This window comes from Glycine max, chromosome 17 (assembly GCF_000004515.6).
Source record: "Glycine max cultivar Williams 82 chromosome 17, Glycine_max_v4.0, whole genome shotgun sequence".
In the NCBI taxonomy this organism is placed as follows: Eukaryota; Viridiplantae; Streptophyta; class Magnoliopsida; order Fabales; family Fabaceae; genus Glycine; species Glycine max.
In genome coordinates, this window is record NC_038253.2 from 41,707,021 (window position 1) to 41,727,922 (window position 20,902).

A 20,902-nucleotide genomic window follows, 5' to 3' on the forward strand; every position below is an offset into this window, starting at 1 on the left:
GACGGCAGAAAAGTAGTTGTATTGTTTATGGATCCAGCGTCTTTCATATATTATCTTGATATAAGCTGGAATGGGATAGCGAGAAAAAGGCCACAAAAAGGTATAATCTTTCTAGATACATTATACTAGTTTATAATGGAAGCTTAGATTACCTTTTTCAATATTTGTGGAAAAAAAGTGAATTGTTGGCAGTATTTTTTATGCTTTCACTATCTTGTGTTACATCAGATTGTGTACTTTGTCACATTGTTCATATATGATGTTGCAAGGGATATCGTTGGTATTACAATCTTCATTGGCGTCGGTCTCTTTCAGGTACAGTCTGAATTTATTTGTCATGAATAAGTTATTTGTTTGCTTCATCATCTTGGATAGTTCCTTAATGCTTATATCTGCTTCAAGACTATAATAATTTGAAAATGGTGTCGTCAAGCTGCTAACAGGGTTGTCGCATTTCTAATTATATTGTAAAGTAGATTTTGTTTGCTACTTTGCTTTTAACACTTCTGTATTGATGTCGGTGAATTTGGGAATAGTATACTTCTCTTTGTCATGGAGCAAATTTTCATGATATTTGCATAGAAAAACGTAGTGGACAATGTTATAATAATTAATTTTTTGCATATTTTTTTCCTTGAAAATGTGAATAATGGTGTCAACCATCATATGATCTGTTTCGATTTGATAGACTGAGAGAATTCTCATTAGGCCTTTTCTGTTTCCCTTACCTATAAAGCATTGCAATTTGTAATTTTTTTTTCTTATAAATTTTTCTTGCTTAGTGAATTATGTTACTTTGCTCAACATTTTAATTTTTGTAAATTGTAATACCAGTTGTACATTGATTATCAGTGTGTCTACATATTCTTTTTTTCATCTCTTCTGTCTTGTACAATTTAGTGGTTGCTCTTGTTATGTTTAATTTCATCTTTTCTTTTTGTGGGATTTAGAGAGCAAAGAGTTATGTAGTTGTTCTATAAGTTTAAAGGTTGAGGTTATGAATTTTGAATTGTGAATAAGTTGGTTAAGTAGCACTTTTTTTTTACCTTGACCTACTTGGTTTCAACTAGCTATTTTTTTTTTTGCAAGCAGGCAAATGAAGTCATGAAAGCAAATAACTTGTCTGATGTCGTTGTTGTATTGCATGGGCGAGTTGAGGTAGACTCCTTTGACCAATATATGGTTTTCATTTTTCATAGATGCTATACTTTATACCATAGTTACTTAGTTTATGGTACTCTTCAGTATGTGTATGGGTGCATTAGTTACTTAGTGCATGGTACTCTTCAGTATGTGTATGGGTGCATGTTATGTAGCATATCATATGTCGGGGGTATATTTCATTTTGGTATATTATTTAAATTTGTAATATGTTTTACAATATTAATTAGTATCTATTAATATAATTTTTTGATTTTTTAAAATTTACAATATCTAGGCACACATATATATAATTACTTTAAATTAATTTTTCTTATATTTTAATAACTTTAATCATTATTTTAGGTTAATATATTTTGGGTTTTTTTCCTTAACAAGGTGTTGATCCAATTATGAGCCAACAAGGGTAATAGGCGAAGCTGCAGAACATGAAAAACACTTGTCCGTGCTTCCCATTGAAATCATGAATATGCGAGTAAGGAACCTCAAAATCAAATGTCTTACATGCAACTGTCTCAGAAGTTTTACGATGCTTTCAAGCTGTGTGGGTCCCCACCCATTGCTCGCAAACTTCATGCCCAACTCATACTCTCCGGTTTGGACGCTTCCCTTTTCTTACTCAACAATCTATTGCACATGTACTCCAACTGCGGCATGGTAGACGATGCTTTTCGTGTTTTCCGCGAGGCCAACCATGCCAATATCTTCACTTGGAACACCATGCTCCATGCCTTTTTTGATTCGGGTCGAATGAGGGAAGCAGAGAACTTGTTTGATGAAATGCCCCATATAGTGAGAGACTCCGTTTCATGGACCACCATGATATCCGGCTATTGTCAAAACGGCCTCCCTGCTCATAGCATCAAAACTTTTATGTCAATGCTCCGGGACTCCAATCATGACATTCAAAACTGTGACCCCTTTTCCTATACTTGTACTATGAAGGCTTGTGGCTGCCTTGCCTCCACTCGGTTTGCTCTTCAGTTGCATGCCCATGTCATCAAGTTACATTTGGGAGCCCAAACCTGCATTCAGAACTCCCTTGTTGATATGTATATTAAGTGTGGAGCAATCACTTTGGCTGAGACTGTTTTCCTTAACATTGAAAGCCCAAGTTTGTTCTGTTGGAACAGTATGATTTATGGATATTCTCAATTATATGGACCCTATGAAGCTCTCCATGTGTTCACCCGAATGCCTGAACGTGACCATGTTTCTTGGAACACGCTGATCTCAGTGTTCTCTCAATACGGCCATGGGATCCGCTGTCTTAGTACGTTTGTGGAGATGTGCAATCTGGGGTTTAAGCCCAATTTCATGACTTATGGCAGTGTACTCAGTGCATGTGCCAGCATTTCTGATCTGAAATGGGGTGCCCATTTGCATGCTCGGATTCTTCGCATGGAACATAGCCTGGATGCGTTTTTGGGAAGTGGTCTCATAGACATGTATGCCAAATGTGGATGCTTAGCACTGGCGAGGCGTGTGTTTAACAGTTTAGGGGAACAGAATCAAGTTTCTTGGACTTGCTTGATTTCAGGGGTTGCACAGTTTGGACTTCGTGATGATGCTTTGGCACTATTTAACCAAATGAGGCAGGCTTCTGTGGTGTTGGATGAATTCACCCTTGCGACAATTCTTGGGGTTTGTTCAGGTCAAAATTATGCTGCCACTGGGGAACTACTTCATGGATATGCAATCAAAAGTGGGATGGATTCCTTTGTTCCTGTGGGGAATGCAATCATTACAATGTATGCAAGGTGTGGTGATACTGAGAAAGCTAGTCTTGCATTTAGATCAATGCCACTAAGAGATACCATATCATGGACGGCCATGATCACTGCATTCTCTCAGAATGGAGATATTGACAGGGCCCGCCAATGTTTTGATATGATGCCTGAGCGTAATGTCATAACTTGGAACTCCATGTTAAGCACATATATTCAACATGGCTTCTCGGAAGAAGGGATGAAGTTGTATGTTTTGATGAGAAGCAAAGCAGTCAAACCGGATTGGGTCACTTTTGCAACATCTATCCGGGCCTGTGCTGATTTGGCTACTATAAAACTTGGGACACAAGTCGTATCTCATGTGACAAAGTTTGGACTTAGTTCAGATGTTTCAGTTGCAAACAGTATTGTCACCATGTATTCAAGATGTGGACAAATCAAAGAAGCACGAAAAGTTTTTGACTCAATACATGTGAAAAACCTGATTTCCTGGAATGCCATGATGGCAGCATTTGCTCAAAATGGTTTAGGCAATAAAGCAATTGAAACATATGAGGATATGTTGAGGACAGAATGCAAACCTGACCATATAAGCTATGTTGCTGTTTTATCTGGTTGCAGCCACATGGGGCTTGTAGTTGAAGGGAAAAATTATTTTGATTCCATGACTCAAGTGTTTGGCATTTCTCCAACAAATGAGCACTTTGCTTGTATGGTAGATCTGCTTGGCCGAGCAGGGTTACTAGACCAGGCCAAGAATTTAATAGACGGAATGCCTTTTAAGCCAAATGCCACTGTTTGGGGTGCTCTACTAGGAGCATGCCGAATTCATCATGATTCAATACTAGCAGAAACTGCCGCAAAGAAGTTGATGGAATTAAATGTTGAAGATTCTGGAGGTTATGTTCTTCTAGCAAATATATATGCAGAGTCTGGGGAACTAGAAAATGTTGCTGATATGAGAAAGTTAATGAAAGTGAAAGGAATTCGAAAGAGTCCAGGTTGTAGCTGGATAGAGGTTGATAACAGGGTACATGTGTTTACTGTAGATGAAACCAGTCATCCACAGATAAACGAGGTTTATGTAAAACTGGAGGAGATGATGAAGAAGATAGAAGATACAGGAAGATACGTTAGTATCGTCTCTTGTGCCCATAGGAGTCAGAAATACCATAGTGAAAAGCTCGCTTTTGCTTTTGGGTTGCTTAGTTTGCCACCTTGGATGCCTATACAAGTAACGAAGAATCTCCGCGTCTGCAATGATTGTCACTTGGTAATAAAGTTGTTGTCCTTGGTCACCTCAAGGGAACTTATCATGAGAGATGGATTTCGATTTCATCATTTCAAGGATGGGTTTTGCTCCTGTCGAGACTACTGGTAGTCTGGTGTACACATTATTCTTTTCTATATTTTCCTAGTGCTTCCTCTCCCATTGCTTCTGCTTTATACCTTTTTCCTTATGAAAAGCCAACAATCATTATTTTTAAAAAGTATGTTATCAGTACTATAGTTGTTACATAAATTATTATCTAAACTAAATAGGAATTTTGTATTAATTGCTACTTTGCTAGCAATTTGACAGAAGTCATATATATACAAATTCCAGACATCCACAGAAGAGAGGGAGAAGGTTGACAGAGAGTGGCGACCAGTGTCTTCACCTTGAGACCAATACAGTCCCTAATTTTTTGGTTATAGCAATTTGAAATTCAGAGGACTGGTTGAACTGGACTGGAGCCAAACTCATATTGAAATCTAAATGAATGTAATCAAATCAACATGCATAAGTAGTGATCTTTCTCGTATTGCCAAATGGACTGAAAAAAAATCATTCAATGAATCAAAAGGCTTGAGGAGGACCACAGGCAATGCCTCAAGGAAATTGGTGTTTGCAGTATTTTGGTGCAAATGTTTGAAGGGAAATTTCTGAATTTTCAAGTATAATTCCTTTAAATGTTTCCCCCTTTCAAAGCTGGGCATGCCATATGCTTCAGCAATGGCTCACAGTAGTACTTGTTGATGTCCTTCCCATAAAGGACAACTAGCAGGAAGAGAACCGAAGATCTTTTGGTCAAAGAAGTTTGACCCTGCTAGTTGAGCCAACCCTCGGGGATTTTAGTTTTTGTTATCTTATTTATTGAGAGGATGCATTATTCAATGCCTTTGTACTTTATTTTTTACTGATTTACTATTATTAAAGGGAGAAGAAAAATTATCTGATTAAACATTATTGGTTAGCATCAGTTAGTAATGTTTCTAACTTGACACCATTTATTTGATTATTGTAGAATCTTTAGATTACAATATGCACTATTTGATCGAAATGTCTTGTAGTCTTCGTTGTAATTTGTAAATACTTTTGTACAATAACATGTCAGTTTGTGCCTGTATATATGACGCATGCTTGTTTCTTTAGTTCAAACTTTCCTTTTAATAAGTATGTAGTATCATTTCTGAAAAAATTGTTCATTCACTATTACAGGTAAAATATATTGATAGTTATTCTGTTACCATCCAAGAGTTAGAATCTATAACAGCCAAATTTAAGTTCAATTCTATGATGCGAGGTAACCTCCTTTTATTTTTTCTTCCTTTTCACTGGTGTATTGACCTCTTAATCTTTACCTTGCTGCTAATGTTCGAGCCTCAGGCAGTCATCATAATGTTTGCTCGTTTATTTTGACAGTGTTCTGTTCTTATCCAATTTACTGACAAATTATTGTTTAATGAGGTCCTGTATTATCACAGCATTAATTGAAATCTGTTTCTTGTTTTCTCCAGCACCATTACATGGTTTTGCATTTTGGTTTGACGTTGAATTTAATGGGCATGCAATATCATCAACCAATTATCAATCAATTACTTCATTTGTTGACAATCATCAGATGAATGGTAATCAGAGAAAAAGGCAAACAAACCCAAATGAAGCACTGGTCTTGTCCACTGCGCCTGAGGACCCTCCAACACATTGGCAGCAGCTGCAGTATTTATTTTTCCAATTTTCAGTTTAAATATATGGTTCTAGTTTTTTTGTTCAATATGAACTGGGGGTGGACCTTGAACAATGTTCCCATCTATTCCCGTTAGAGATGTAAACACAATACCCAAAGCTTAAGCTTTTGGAATATAGTTAGTTAGGTTTTTATTATTATGCTTATTTTAACTGCTGGAATATTATGTTCAAAATTACATTTCTTTTATTATTTTGGTGTCTTGATCTTATTGATGTATTTTGCAGACATTGATGTACTTTTATAACCCTATAGAGCTGGAACAAGATCAACTAATTGAAGGTTCAGTGACATTGTGACAAAGCAAAGAAAATGCTCGATTTATGAATATTCACCTCGAATATACGTGAGTCAGAACAATTTCTTTCACCAAAATATGCCTTTAGGGTAAATTTTTAATGGATTTCTGACTTTGTTCCCTGCCATTATTGCAGTTCAGGTGGTCGATCGTATGTGAAAGAGTCTGTTATGAGATGATGATCTTTTCACTTGTACAACATCCTCAGACTGCAGCTTATATCTTTTCTGACTTCGTTTCTCCTATAGAATTGAGGTAGCAGTTTGGTTCTTGAGAATCACTAATCTCTGCTTGCTAGATTAGAACGGAGCAACTGACGAACGTTAGCATAGAGTTAGGTAAATCACATGAAACTTTGTTGTAATTTATTTGATACCAAATACATCATTGAGGTGAATTATTTATGTCATAATTTGTCCTTTCTAAAGCCTTTATTGTGGGGACGACTCGTTTCAATTTTTTCTTGGAGTCTTACTGTAACATAGGAGCTGTTTTGAACCACATATTCTTGTCGATTTTATTTTATGTTCGTTAAAAATTGGTAGCATCGGCCATTTTCCTGTATATTGCGTGTATTGATAAATTTCAGTGGTCATCGTTGAGCATCGGTCCCTTGATTAAGTTGTAAAATAAAAGAAGTATAAAACTTAAAATATATATTTTGCAATATAAATTATAAAATAATTTCATTATATATATATATATATATATATATATATATATATATATATATATATATATATATATATATATATAACACATATATAATATCATATTATACAAAAAATATTAACTGTTAATTAAAAGTTTTATCACCTACCAAAAATTTTAATGAAAGTTTTATTATTAATACACAATTATTAAAAAATTATACTTTTTAAGAGAATATAGATGTTAAACTCTGACATGCGACTTAAACCATTCTAACAATAAGACCATTCTATTTTTAAAATTCAATCCCGTCCAAATCAACATAGAGCCAGACCAACTAAGATTATGCTCACTATCACCTATAAGGTCAAATGATTAATTTAACTATTAATTCTATTCGTATTGTTAGTCAATCACATTTTAATAATGTTAATAAAGATGTAATATTATATGCTATTTTTTAACAAAAAAAAAATATAGAAATTAGAAGTGCACTTTTTTTACTTAGAACATTTACAAGTTATTCAATTTCTCTCCCACTAAAGTAGATAACATGAAGTTATTTATATATAAGTGATTGTTGTTTAAAAGATTTATGTCATAAATAATACATTTTTCAAAAATTGTAGGACTATAAAATTAAGTTAAACACTCACTTTAATAACCTTAACATTGAAATAAATTTTTGTGTAGAATATTTAAATGTATGTGAAATTATAAAGCCTAAATCCTAAATCCTATGATAGAAGCTGTGTTTCTGCTGTGGAGAGAGAAGAGAGGGTGCATGTGCAGTGAGAGTAGTGAATCGGCTACAGATTCACGCTACTTCTGTGAGCGTGTGGAATACCAACAATTGGATTCTCACCTATGGCAAACACTCATGTTCTTCTCCATGACCACAATGAGGTGATTCCTTAATGTTCTTATTGTACGCATAATTGATCAATTTGTTAGTGTGCTTATTTGGACAAGAAATATCACTGTCTTCAAAATGAGGATTGCAGTAAGTCCTAATTAAGATAAGCCTTTCATGAAGATGCATTGAATTAGCTCTGCTTGGCTAAAACAATGTAACCATGGTAAAAAAAAATTTAGGTTAATTTTACACTTCTAGTTTATTCCCATGTTTTTTTTCTTCTTAATACAGTTGTTGGGATCCCCAGGTTAACTTTAGGGTTTACTTGGCCAACCCATCACCTGAGGTCAGTGATATGTTCCCTGACTTGCTCAGGAGTAAACAACTCAGTCTGTTGGTTTTGTGGAGGAAATTATAAAAAACAGAGGAGAGAAAAGAGACAATACGTATGTGGAGGAAATAGAATTATTCTATTCTAATTCAAATTGTTCTCAGCAGCGATACAATAAATAACAAAAGATAAACTAATTAGATAACAAGATATTAGCAAAACATAATATTAAAACTAACTTGCTCCTTAAAGATAGGAACCACTTATTGACTAGACTAATCCATTAAAACTAACTTACTCCTAAAATATAGGAAACCAACTTATTTACTAAATCCTATTTTAAAAACTAAAAAATAGAATATTATGCAGTTACAAAAGTATATCTTCAACACTCCTCCTTGCTTTTGGAATTGCAAACTCCAATTCTTTGCCTTAAGAGTTCTTTGTTGATAGGTAGTGACTTTGTAAACATGTCAGCCAGTTGATCTTTAGACTTGCAATAAATTAAGTTTACTTCTCCACTTTGTTGCATCTTTATCAAATAATAGACCTTGATGTTGAAATGTTTAGTCTTCCCATGACACACGAGATTGTTTGCAATAGCAATGACTACTTGATTGTCAACAAAAATTCCAGTTTTGTTCTTTTGAGAAAATATAATGTTTGGCCTTGTTGTAATGAGATACATTAGACATCCAATCAAGTTCCCATAATATCCTTCATAATTGTTATCAACACCTTCTTCCTTACTGAACTTCTCCTTTTGATTCATTGGTGTGCTAACAGATTTGCATTCCTCCATTTGAAACTTCTTCAAATTTTCTTTTGCATATTTCCCTTTTTTTTCATGTTTAGCATTCTTTCAAGATGGCAATGACCAAGTCTCTTGTGCCAGAGTTTCGTGGGTGTGACTTGAGTAAAATAGGTTGTATGCTTCTCCTCTACTGGATCAAATAAGAAGCTTTTACCTTTCATTTTAACCCTTAGAACTTCCCGACAAAAATTGTCATAGATAAAACAATGTTGATGTTCAAAGGACACTTTAAATCCCTTTTTAATCAACTGACCTACACTTAGCAAGTTTTGGTCAATGTTAGGTACATAAAGAACATATGATATTAATTTGATACCTGAACATGTTGAAATTGCAACAGTTCCTTTTCCTTTTACTGGAATATAGCCACCATTCCCAATTCTGACCTTTGAGACATTAGTTGGCTTCAAATCCTTGAATAGAGTCTTATCATATGTCATGTGATTCGTACAACCACTATCAATCAACCAACTTTCACTTGATTCACTACTTAAGAAGCATGTGGCCACAAACAGTTGGTCCTCCTCGTCTTGATTAGCAATCTGAGCTCCCTCATCATGGTGATTTTTGTTGGGGCAGATCACCGCTTCATGCCCTATCTGGTTGCACTTGTTACATTTTGCATCTGGTCTCCTCCAACATCTGAAAGGTGCATGACCTTTTTTTGCCACAATGCTGACAAGGTGGATAATTTTTCTTTTTATCCTTACCTTTGTTTTGGTTGTTTGCACTATTTTCGCTGCTTGCTGGTTGATTCTTCTTGAAAAAATATTTTTTGCTTTCATCATCTTCATGATGTTTGGCGGGCAAAGCACCTTCGACAACACGATCTTGCCTCATCAACCTTCGCTGCTCTTGAGCTTGCAGGGCATGTAACACTTCTGCCAATGTGATTTTCGACAGATCCTTTGTGTTCTCCAATGAAGCTATAGATGCTTCATACCTCTCCGACACTGTTACCAAATTTTCTCTATAATTCTCGAATCAGCAAAATCACTTCCCAACAACCTTATCTTGTTGGCAATACCTAACAATTTGTTTGAGTACTCTTTGATTGTCTCTGACTCTTCCATCCTTTGAAGCTCAAATTCCCTCCTTAAATTCAGCACTTGCATGTTTCGTATTCTATCATCTCCAACGTATTCCTCTTTTAGATAATCTCAAATTGCTTTGGGTGATTTAAGAGTCATGATTCTGATGAACATCATTTGTGAAACACCAGTGAACAAACTTGACCTCGCCTTTGCCTTCTTCATCTTTCTTTCCTTGTGATTTTTAATTTGGGTCGTGGTGGGATTTTCAGACAGCGGATATATATATTTCATAATCCTCTTCCATAGCATCCCACAAATCCAAAGACTCCATGTAGGATTGCATTTTCATCATAGACCCAGAGGATGTCGCAGATGCATAAAAGCTTACAGAAGTAAAAATGTCAGCATTAGTCAATTCATATCTGTCACCTGATAATAAGATGCGCACATAAACATATAGATGCCAATTAGTACAGAGAAAAAAAGAATACCTTCCCAATTCCCATCCCTCAGAGTCCAATAGGAAATGGTGTGCACATAAACATATGGATGCCATACACCCAACAAACAACAACAAAGCTTTTTCCCATAAGGTCGACACCAAAATGTTTTTTAGTTAGACCAGTAATTAAGATTATCATATCTCTTTATTTAAATCTTGATTTATTTTGATTATCTTGTTTCATTATCTTTTCCTATCTTAATAAGATTTGGATATCAGAATCCTGATTCCAGATCCTTAATTAATTAGGATAAATTTTAGATATAATCCTATTAATTAGATATCTTTTTTTTGGTTATTTCATTAATTAGGATCAATCAGGACAATTGTTTGGCATATCTTTGTAGCCTTTTTAAAGGGAAGGATTGATTAAAATATAATCAATGAGAAATAATTTCAGAAAAACTTGTGCTAGTCTAGGAGGGGCTTTGTCAAGGAAGAGTTTGCTTCATTCTTTCACCATAGGTTGAAAGAAGGATTAGTCCACATCTAGACCTGTGACTCGGTTCTTCACTAAGGTTCATAACAATTTTGTCATAAATCATGTGTTCCCAACAAACAACAATACAGCTAAAAAAGATTATACCACAACGGGGAGGGGCAGGAAAGAGGGAAAGATATTTGATTTTTTACTTAATTATACTCCATCCATCCCTAAATATAAGACTCTTTTAACTAATTGACACCCTTTAAGAAAGTTGGTTAATATAGTTAGTGGCATTAAATTTGTTAACAATTTGTATTATTTTGCCAAAATTACCCTTAAGTTTATATGGAATCATAATCTCTCTTTTACCACTTAATTGTTTTTTCACCTAATTAATTAATGTGTGCTAGTCTTCTTATCCGATCCTTATAACAGAGATAATGTATTTATCTTTTAAATATATAACATTTATTATAAAGTAATAAAGGGTATTTGGGTCAAAAAATAATTAATGCAAAAGATAACTTGAAAAGAGTCTTATAAAAAGGGACATATAAAACTGAAAAAAAAGTCTTATATTTATGGATGGATGGAGTACTTAATAATAATAATAATAATAATACAAACTAACATACCCTAGAGCCAAAAGGCTCCTCGCCAAGAAACTCTATGAGGGGTGGTAATTGTATGCAGCCTTACCCTTGCATATGCAAAGAGTTTGTTTCCGAATTTGAACCCATGACCAATTGGTCACCAAGGCACAACTTTACTGTTGTGCCAGGGCTTGCCCTCATGATTTTATACATAATATAATCAAACAAAAAGATTAAGAAAGATTACTCTGCACTATTGGCTGTTGATTTTGATCAAAGTGCTGCTGTAAGTGTTTAGGGGAATTAGTGTACATTGAAGAATAGTCATGAGTGCCAGGTTCATTTGCAAATTGTATGCTGTTTCCAATCAAGCCTAGCCCATTATTTATAGAACCATTTGGATATGCAAATGAATTTTGCAGCAAATCAGATCTCATTCCACCATCAATTTGACTGCCAAGGTTGTGCAATGCATGATTGTTGTGGTCACAGTCTTGCAGCTTCTGGTGTCGTTGCGGCTGTGACTGTGACTGTGATAGTTTTGTAGAATCAACACCAGAGAAGAACTTTTTTTTATCAGCAAAGATAATATATATATATATATATATATATATATATATATATATATATATATATATATATATAATGGAGTACCAGAGGTACTGATATTATAGAAAAGGTTCCATACAAATGGTTCCATAATCAGACATTTGCATTCTGAGAGAGAACCATTCTATGGATACGCTTGAAATGTACATGTATTAATCTCCTAAATGTCCTATCCTCTGCTGATACCTGAAACCTTGTCTAATGCTACTTGATCGGAAAAAGAACTGCTATCAGTTGATGGATCCATATTTGTATATGAATGATTATTACTGACACTAAGTCCTGGAGTTGGGATCATGTGGCTAGTAGCTCTTTGCACCCCCACCGATGACATGTTTCCTCCTAAACCAATGAAAAAATATGTAGAAGATTGCTGGTAACCATTAGACAAACCGACAATAAGTAGAACAAAAAATGCAGGGAAAGAAAAACATACTGAAAGGACTAAGGAATCAAAACAACAGAATTACCATCAGATCTATTTACACTATTGACAGATGAGTATGCTATGTTGTTACACCCACAGGCAGGAATCATTGAGGCATCCATAGAAGATGCCATGATCATGATTGAATTTGTAACATGGGACATATCAGGGGTTGGTATCATTGTACCAATTGGAGAAGAGCTAACAAGCTGTGGATGTTGTTGGTTGTGATTAGTCATAGATGACCTACTAAGGAAATTAGATAAGCCACTCTAGTGTGTCCAAGTTCATGTAGTCCCCCTAAACCCTAAACACTAAGTTGTCAAATACCCGTAAACCATAATTAGTGAAGTATCCATAAATCCTAAGTTTTTAAAATAGTCATAAACCCTAATTGGTCAACGAACAATATACCCTAATTAGTCAAGTACACATAACCCTAATTAGTGAAATACCCATAAACCCTAATTTTTCAAATACCCTTAAACCCCAACTAGTCAAGCAAACCTAAACCCTGATTTGTCAAATAGCATTAAACCCTAATTAGTCATGTAACCATAAACCCTAATTTGTAAAATAACCATAAACCATAATTGGTTAAGTAAAACTAAACCCTAATCAGTCAAGTATTCCTAACCCTAATTAGTTAAACACCCAAAACCCCAATTTGTCAAGTAACCTATGAATCCTTAATTTTAAAATATCCCAAAACAATGATTAATCAAGTAACTCTAAATTGTCTCATAATCCTAAACCCTAATTGGTCAAGTAACACCAAAGCTTAATTTTTCAAATACCTAAAAATCATAATTAGTCAAATAACCCTAAACCCTAATTGGTCAAGTAACACTAAATCCTAATTACTCAACTACTCTTAAACCCTCATTAGTAAAATACCTATAAACCGAAATTTGTAAAGTAATCTTGAACCCTTATTTGGCCAATACCACTAAACCCAATTAGTCCAGCAACCTTATTTTGTCAAATAATCCTAAACCCTATTTGGTCAAGTAACACATAAACCCTAATTAGTCAAATACTCCTAAAAGCTTATTTGAAAGAAATCCTAAACCCTTATTTGTCAAATACCCATTAAAACCCAATCAGTCAAGTAGCCCTAAACCCTAATCTATCAAATACCCCTAAACCATAACTAGTAAAGTAACCCTAAAGTGTAATTTGTCAAATAATCATAATCCCTAATTAGTTAAGTAACACAACACCCTATTTAGTCAACTACACATAAACCTTAATTAGTCAAATACACATAAATCCCAATTTGTCAAGTAACTCTAAACCCCTAATTTTTCAAATACCCCTAAATCCTAGTTAGTAGAGCAACCCTAATTAGTCAAGTACCCCTGAACATTGATTACTGAACTAAACATAAACCCTCATTGGTCAAATACCCTTAAACCCTATGCACTAAGTTGTCAAATACCTGTAAACCCTAATTAGTGAAGTATCTATAAACCCTAAACTTTTAAAATAGTCATAAACCCTAATTGATCAACAAACAATATTCCCTAATTATTTAAGTACCCATAACCCTAATTACAGAAATAATGATAAACCCTAATTTGCCAAATACCCTTGAACCCTAACTAGTCAAGTCAAGCTAAACCCTGATCTATCAAATACCGCTAAATCCTAATTAGTCATGTAACCATACATCCTAATTTGTAAAATAACCCTAAACCATAATTGGTTAAGTAAAACTAATTCCTAATTAGTGAAGTATTCATAACCCTAATTAGTTAAACACACATAAATCATAATTAGTCAATTAACCATAATTTATCAAATAACCCTAAACCATAATTAGTCAAGTGACTAGAATTTTTCAAATAACCCAACAGCTTAATTGGTCATGTAACACTAAACCCTTAAACCCTACACATAAACCCTCATTGGTGAAATACCACTAAAACCTAAACATTATGTTGTCAAATACCCGTAAACCCTAATTAGTCAAGTATCCGTAAACCCTAAGCTTTTAAAATAGTCATAAACCCTAATTGGTCAAAGAACAATATACCCTAATTAGTCAAGTACCCAGAATCCTAATTAGTGGAATACTGATAAACCCTAATTTGTCAAATACCATTGAACCCCAACTAGTCAAGTAAACCTAAACTCTGATATATCAAATACCGCTAAACCCTAATTAGTAATGTAACCATAAATCCTAATTGGTAAAATAACCCTAAACCATAATTGGTCAAGTAAAACTAAACCCTAATCAGTCAAGTATTTCTAACCCTAATTAGTTAAACACACATAAACCCCAAATTGTCAAATGACCTATTAATTTTCAAATACCCCTAAACAATGATTAATCAAGTAACTCTAAATTGTCTTATAATCATAAACCCTAATTGGTTAAGTAACACTAAAACTTAATTTTTCAAATACCCATAAACACTTATTAGTCAAATAATCCGAACCCTAATTGGTCAAGTAACACTAAACCCTAATTACTCAACTACCATAAACCTCATTAGTCAAACCCCTAAACCCAAATTGTAAAGTACGCTAAACCCTATTGCAAATACCAACCAATAAAAACCCTAATTTGTAAAAACCAAAAACCCTATTAGTAAAATAAATCGAAACCCTAATTGGTCAAGTAACACTAAACCCTAATTACGTCAATACCACCCCTAAATCCATAATTTAGTCAAATACCCCATAAAAGCTTATTTGAAAAAACCATGAACCCATTGTCAAATACCCATTAAAACCCAATCATCAAGTACCTAAACCTAATCTGTCAATACCCTAAACATAATAGTAAAGTAACCCTAATTAGTCAATACCCATAAATTAATAGTCAAATACCCTTATTGCTACTTTGTCAAGTAACCCTAAATCATAATTTGTCAAATACCCAAGAAACCTTAATTACTCAAGTACCTATAACCCATAATTAGTTAAATACCGCTAAACACAAATTTGTCAAGTAACCATAAAACCTAATTTGTAAAATACCCCTAAACCATAATTGGTCAAGTAACCTTAATTTTTCAAACAACCCTAATCGTAATTAGTCAAGTAACCTTAATTTGTCAAATAACCGTAGCCCTAACTGGTCAAGTAACACAAAACCCTAATTACTCAACTTCACATAAATCCTCATTAGTCAAATACCCCTAAACCCTAAACACTAAGTTGTAAAATACCTATAAACCCTAATTAGTGAAGTACCCATAAACCCTAAGCTTTTAAAATAGTCATAAACCCCAATTGGTCAACGAACAATATACCCTAATTAGTCAAGTACCCATAACCCTAATTAGTGAAATACTGATAAACCCTAATTTGTCAAATACCCTTGAACCCCAACTAGTCAAGTAAACCTAAACCCTGATCTATCAAATACCGACAAACCCTAATTAGTCATTTAACCATAAATCCTAATTTGTAAACTAACCCTAAACCATAATTGGTCAAGTAAAATTCAACCATACTTAGTCAAGTATTGATAACCCTAATTAGTTAAACACCCATAAATCATAATTAGTCATAAACCCCAATTTGTCAAGTAACCTATGAATCCTAAATTTTCAGATACCCTTAAATAGTGATTGACCAAGTAACTCTAAATTGTCTCATAATCCTAAACCTTGATTGGTCAGGTTACACTAAAGCTTAATTTTTCAAATATGCATAAACCTTAATTAGTCAAATAATCCTAAACCCTAATTGGTCAAATAACACTAAACCCTAGTTACTCAACTATCCATAAACCGTCATTAGTCAAATACCCATAAACCCAAATTTGTAAAGTAACCTTATACCCTCATTTGTGAAATACCCTAAACCCAATTAGTCCAAACACCCTATTTTGTCAAATAACCCTAAACCCTAATTGGTCAAGTAACACTAAACCCTAATAAGTTGAGTACACATAAACCCTAATTAGTCAAATACCTGTAAAAGTTTATTTGTAAATAAACACTAAACCCTTATTTGTCAAATACCCATTGAAACCCAATCAGTTAAGTAGTCCTAAACCCTAATCTGTCAAATACCCCAAAACCATAACTAGCAAAGTAACCATAAAGTGTAATTTGTCAAATAACGACAATATTAGTTAAGTAACACAACACCCTATTTTGTCAAGTACACATAAACCCTAATTAGTCAAATACACATAAACCCCAATTTTTCAAGTAACCCTAAACCCCTAATACCTCAAAACCCTAATTTGTCAAGTAACCATAAAGCCTAACTTGTAAAATACCCCTAAATCATAATTAGTCATGTAACACTAATATGTCAAATAACCCAAAATCCTAATTAGTCAAGTAACCATCTAATTTATCAAATAAACCTAAACCCAATTTGGTCAAGTAACACTAATTGCTAATTACTCAACTACATAAACCCTAATTAGTCCAATACCCCTAAACCCTAAACACTAAGTTGTCAAATATCCGTAAACCCTAACTAGTGAAGTATCCATAAACCCTAAGTTTTTAAAATAACCATAAACCCTAATTGGTTAACAAATAACAAACCCTAATTAGTGAAATACCTATACACCCTAATTTGTTAAAAACCCTTAAGCCCAAACTAGTCAAGTAAACCTAAACTCAGATCTGTCAAATACTGCTAAACCCTAAACCGTAAACCCATATTTTTCAAATACCCCTAAACCCAATTAGTCAAGCAACCCTATTTTGTCAAACAACCCTAAACCCTAATTGGTCAAGTAACACTAAACCCTAATAAGTTTAGTACATATAAACACTAAGTAGTGAAATACCCCTAAAAGCTTATTTGTAAAGAAACCCTAAACCCCAATTTCTCAAATACCCATTAAATCCTAATCAGTCAAGTAACACAAAACCCTTATCTGTCAAATACCCCTAAACCATAACTAGCAAAGTAATCCTAAAGTCTAATTTGTCAAATAACTATAAACCCTAATTAGTTAAGTAACACAAAACCCTAATTAGTCAAGTACACATGAACCCTAATTAGTCAAATACACATAAACCAAAATTTGTCATGTAACCCTAAACCCCTAAATTTTCAAATACCCCTAAACCCTACTTAGTTAAGTCACCCAAATTAGGCAAGTACCCCTAAACCCTAATTAGTGAAATACCCATATTCCTTAATTTGTCAAGTAACCCTAAATCCTAATTTGTCAAATACCCCTAAACCTTAATTGCTCAAGTACCCATAAACCTTAATTTATCAAAAACCCTTAAACCCTAATTGTCAAGTAAACCTAAAGCTTGATCTATCAAATAACGCTAAACCCTAATTAGTAAAGTATTTATAACCCTAATTAGTTAAACACCCGTAAACCCCAATTTGTCAAGTAACCCATGAATCAAAAATTATCAAATACCCACAAACCCTGATTAAACAAGTAACTCAAAATTGTCAAATAACCCCAAACTCTAAACCCTTATTTGTGAAATACTCCTAAACCTAATTAGTCAAGCAACCCTATTTTATCTAATAACCCTAAACCATAGTTGAGTCACAAATATCATTAATGTGTTCGACATAATTTTAAAAAAATGCACAACATGGGTACTTAACCATAGTTGCAAGGGTTCAAATCATAGTTTTTTTGATTTTGTGCTTTTATTTTGAGATGTTATTCCATGGAACCGGTGCACGATATAATTTCTTTGGATTCTATGACGTTCAAATCCTAGAAAAAGAAAGTCACAAATATGATTAATGTGTTCAACATAATTTTGAAAAAAAGCAGAACATGAGTACTTAACCATAGTTGCAAGGGTTCAAATCATAGTTTTTTTGATTTTGTGCTTCTATTTTGAGGTGTTATTACATGGAACCGGTGCATGATATAATTTTTTTTGGATTCTATGATGCTAAAATCATAGAAAAAGAAAGTCACAAATATCATTAATGTGTTCGACATAATTTCAAAAAAATGCAGAACATGGGTACTTAACCATATCGGCAAGGGTTCAAATAATAGTTTTTATGATTTTGTGCTTCTATTTTTAGGTGTTATTCCATGGAACTGATGCAGGATATAATTTCTTTAGGATTCTATGACATTCAAATCATAGAAAAATTGAGTCACAAATATCATTAATGTGTTCGACATAGTTTTAAAAAAATGCAGAACATGGGTACTTAACTATAGTTGCAAGGGCTCAAATCATACTTCTTTTGGTTTTATGCTTCTATTTTGAGAGGTTATTCCATGGAACTGGTGCACGATATGATTTTTTATGAATTCTTTCACATTCAAACCATAGAAAAAGCGAGTCACAAATATCACTAATGAGTTCGACATAATTTTAAAAAAATACAGAACATGGGTATTTAACCATAGTTGCAAGGGTTCAAATCATAGTTTTTTATTTTATTTTGTGTTTCTATTTTGAGTTGTTATTCAATGGAACTGGTGCACAATATTTTTTTTTGGATTCTTTGACGTTCAAACCATAGAAAAAGCGAGTCACAAATATCATTAATGTGTTCGACATAATCTTTAAAAAATGCAGAACATGAGCACTTAATCATAGTTGCAAGGGTTCAAATCATAGTTCTTTTGGTTTTGTGCTTCTATTTTGAGAGGTTATTCCATGGAACTGGTGCACGATATGATTTTTTATGGTTTCTTTGACGTTCAAACCATAGAAAACGCGAGTCACACATATCACTAATGCGTTCAACATAATTTTAAAATAATGCAGAACATGGGTATTTAACCATAGTTGGAAGGGTTCGAATCATAGTTTTATTTTTATTTTTATTTTGTTCTTCTATTTTGAGGTGTTATTCCATGGAACTCGTGGAGGATATAATGTTTTTTGCATTCTTTGACGTTAAAACCATAGAAAATGCGAGTCAGAAATATGATTAATGTGTTCGACATAATTTTTAAAAAAAACAGAACATGTGTACTTAACCATAGTTCCAAGGATTCAAATCATAGTTTTTTTGATTTTGTGCTTCTAGATTGAGGTGTTATTCCATGGAACTGGAGCACGATATAATTTTTTTTGGATTCTATGATGTTCAAATCCAAGAAAAAGATAGTCACAAATATGATTAATGTGTTCGACATAATTTTGAGAAAAATCAGATCATGGGTACTTAACCATAGTTGCAAGGGTTCAAATCATAGTTTTTTTGATTTTGTGTTTCTATTTTAAGGTGTTATTAAATGGATTCGGTGCACGATATAATTTTTTTGGATTCTATGATATTCAAATCATAGAAAAAGAAAGTCAGAAATATCATTAAGGTGTTCGACATAATTTTAAAAAAATGCAGAACATGGGCACTTAACCATAGTTGCAAGGTTCAAATCATAGTTTTTGTTTATTTTGTGCTTTTATTATGAGGTGGTATTCTATGGAACCGGTGCACGATATAATTTTTTTTTGATTCTATGACGTTAAAATCATAGAAAAAGAATGTCACAAATATCATTAATGTGTTCGACATAGTTTTAAAAAAATGCAGAACATGGGTACTTAACCATATCTGCAAGGGTTCAAATCATTGTTTTTATGATTTTGTGCTTCTATTTTGAGGTGTTATTCCATGGAATCGATGCAGGATATAATTTTTTTAGGATTCTATGACATTCATATCATAGAAAAATTGAGTTACAAATATCATTAATGTGTTCGACATAGTTTTAAAAAAATGCAGAATATGGGTAATTAACTATAGTTGCAAGGGTTCAAATCATACTTCTTTTGGTTTTGTGCTTCTATTTTGAGAGGTATTCCATGGAACTGGTGCACAATATGATTTTTTTGGATTCTTTGACGTTCAAACCATAGAAAAAGCTAGTCACAAATATCAATAATGAGTTCGACATAATTTTAAAAAAATACAGAACATGGGTATTTAACCATAGTTGCAAGGGTTCAAATCATAGTTTTTTTTTGATTTTGGGTTTCTATTTTGAGCTGTTATTCCATGGAACTGGTGCACAATGTATTTTTTTTGGATTCTTTGACGTTCAAACCATAGAAAAGTGAGTCACAAATATCATTGATGTGTTTGACATAATCTTTAAAAAATGCAGAACATGGGCACTTAATCATAGTTGCAAGGGTTCAAATTATAGTTCTTTCGGTTTTGTGCTTCTATTTTGAGAGGTTATTCCATGAAACTGGTGCACGATATGATTTTTGATGGTTTCTTTGACGTTCAAACCATAGAAAAAGTGAGTCACACATATCACTAATGCGTTCGACATAATTTTAAAATAATGCAGAACATGGGTACTTAACCATAGTTGGAAGGGTTCGAATCATAGTTTTATTTTTATTTTGTGCTTCTATTTTGAGGTGTTATTCCGTGGAACTGGTGGACGATATAATGTTTTTTGGATTCTTTGGCGTTCAAACCATAGAAAATGCGAGTTAGAAATATGATTAATGTGTTCGACATAATTTTTAACAAAAGCAGAACATGTGTACTTAACCATAGTTGG

At 33.4% G+C, this 20,902-nt stretch overlaps 1 protein-coding gene across 5 annotated transcripts; it reads left to right on the plus strand.

Moving 5' to 3' along the window:
- Nucleotides 1–256: 256 nt before the first annotated feature.
- LOC100795787 (pentatricopeptide repeat-containing protein At2g13600) lies at nt 257–6,715 on the plus strand. 5 transcript variants are annotated; one of them, XR_005889231.1, is made up of 4 exons: nt 257–315; nt 1,093–1,158; nt 5,374–6,248; nt 6,337–6,715. XR_005889231.1 is itself a non-coding variant. In XM_041011008.1 (4 exons), the coding sequence occupies exons 1-2, from the start codon at nt 1,657–1,659 to the stop codon at nt 5,375–5,377; spliced, it is 2,616 nt and encodes an 871-aa protein (XP_040866942.1). In that variant the 5' UTR covers nt 1,552–1,656; the 3' UTR covers nt 5,378–5,458; nt 5,673–6,248; nt 6,337–6,714. The 5 variants fall into 5 exon arrangements, 3 of the variants coding, with proteins under 3 accessions (XP_040866942.1, XP_040866941.1, XP_040866940.1); XR_005889230.1 differs by lacking the exon at nt 257–315 and having other exon boundaries at nt 431–1,158; nt 5,374–5,458; nt 5,673–6,248; XM_041011008.1 differs by lacking the exons at nt 257–315; nt 1,093–1,158 and adding an exon at nt 1,552–4,268 and having other exon boundaries at nt 5,374–5,458; nt 5,673–6,248; nt 6,337–6,714.
- Nucleotides 6,716–20,902: the final 14,187 nt, after the last annotated feature.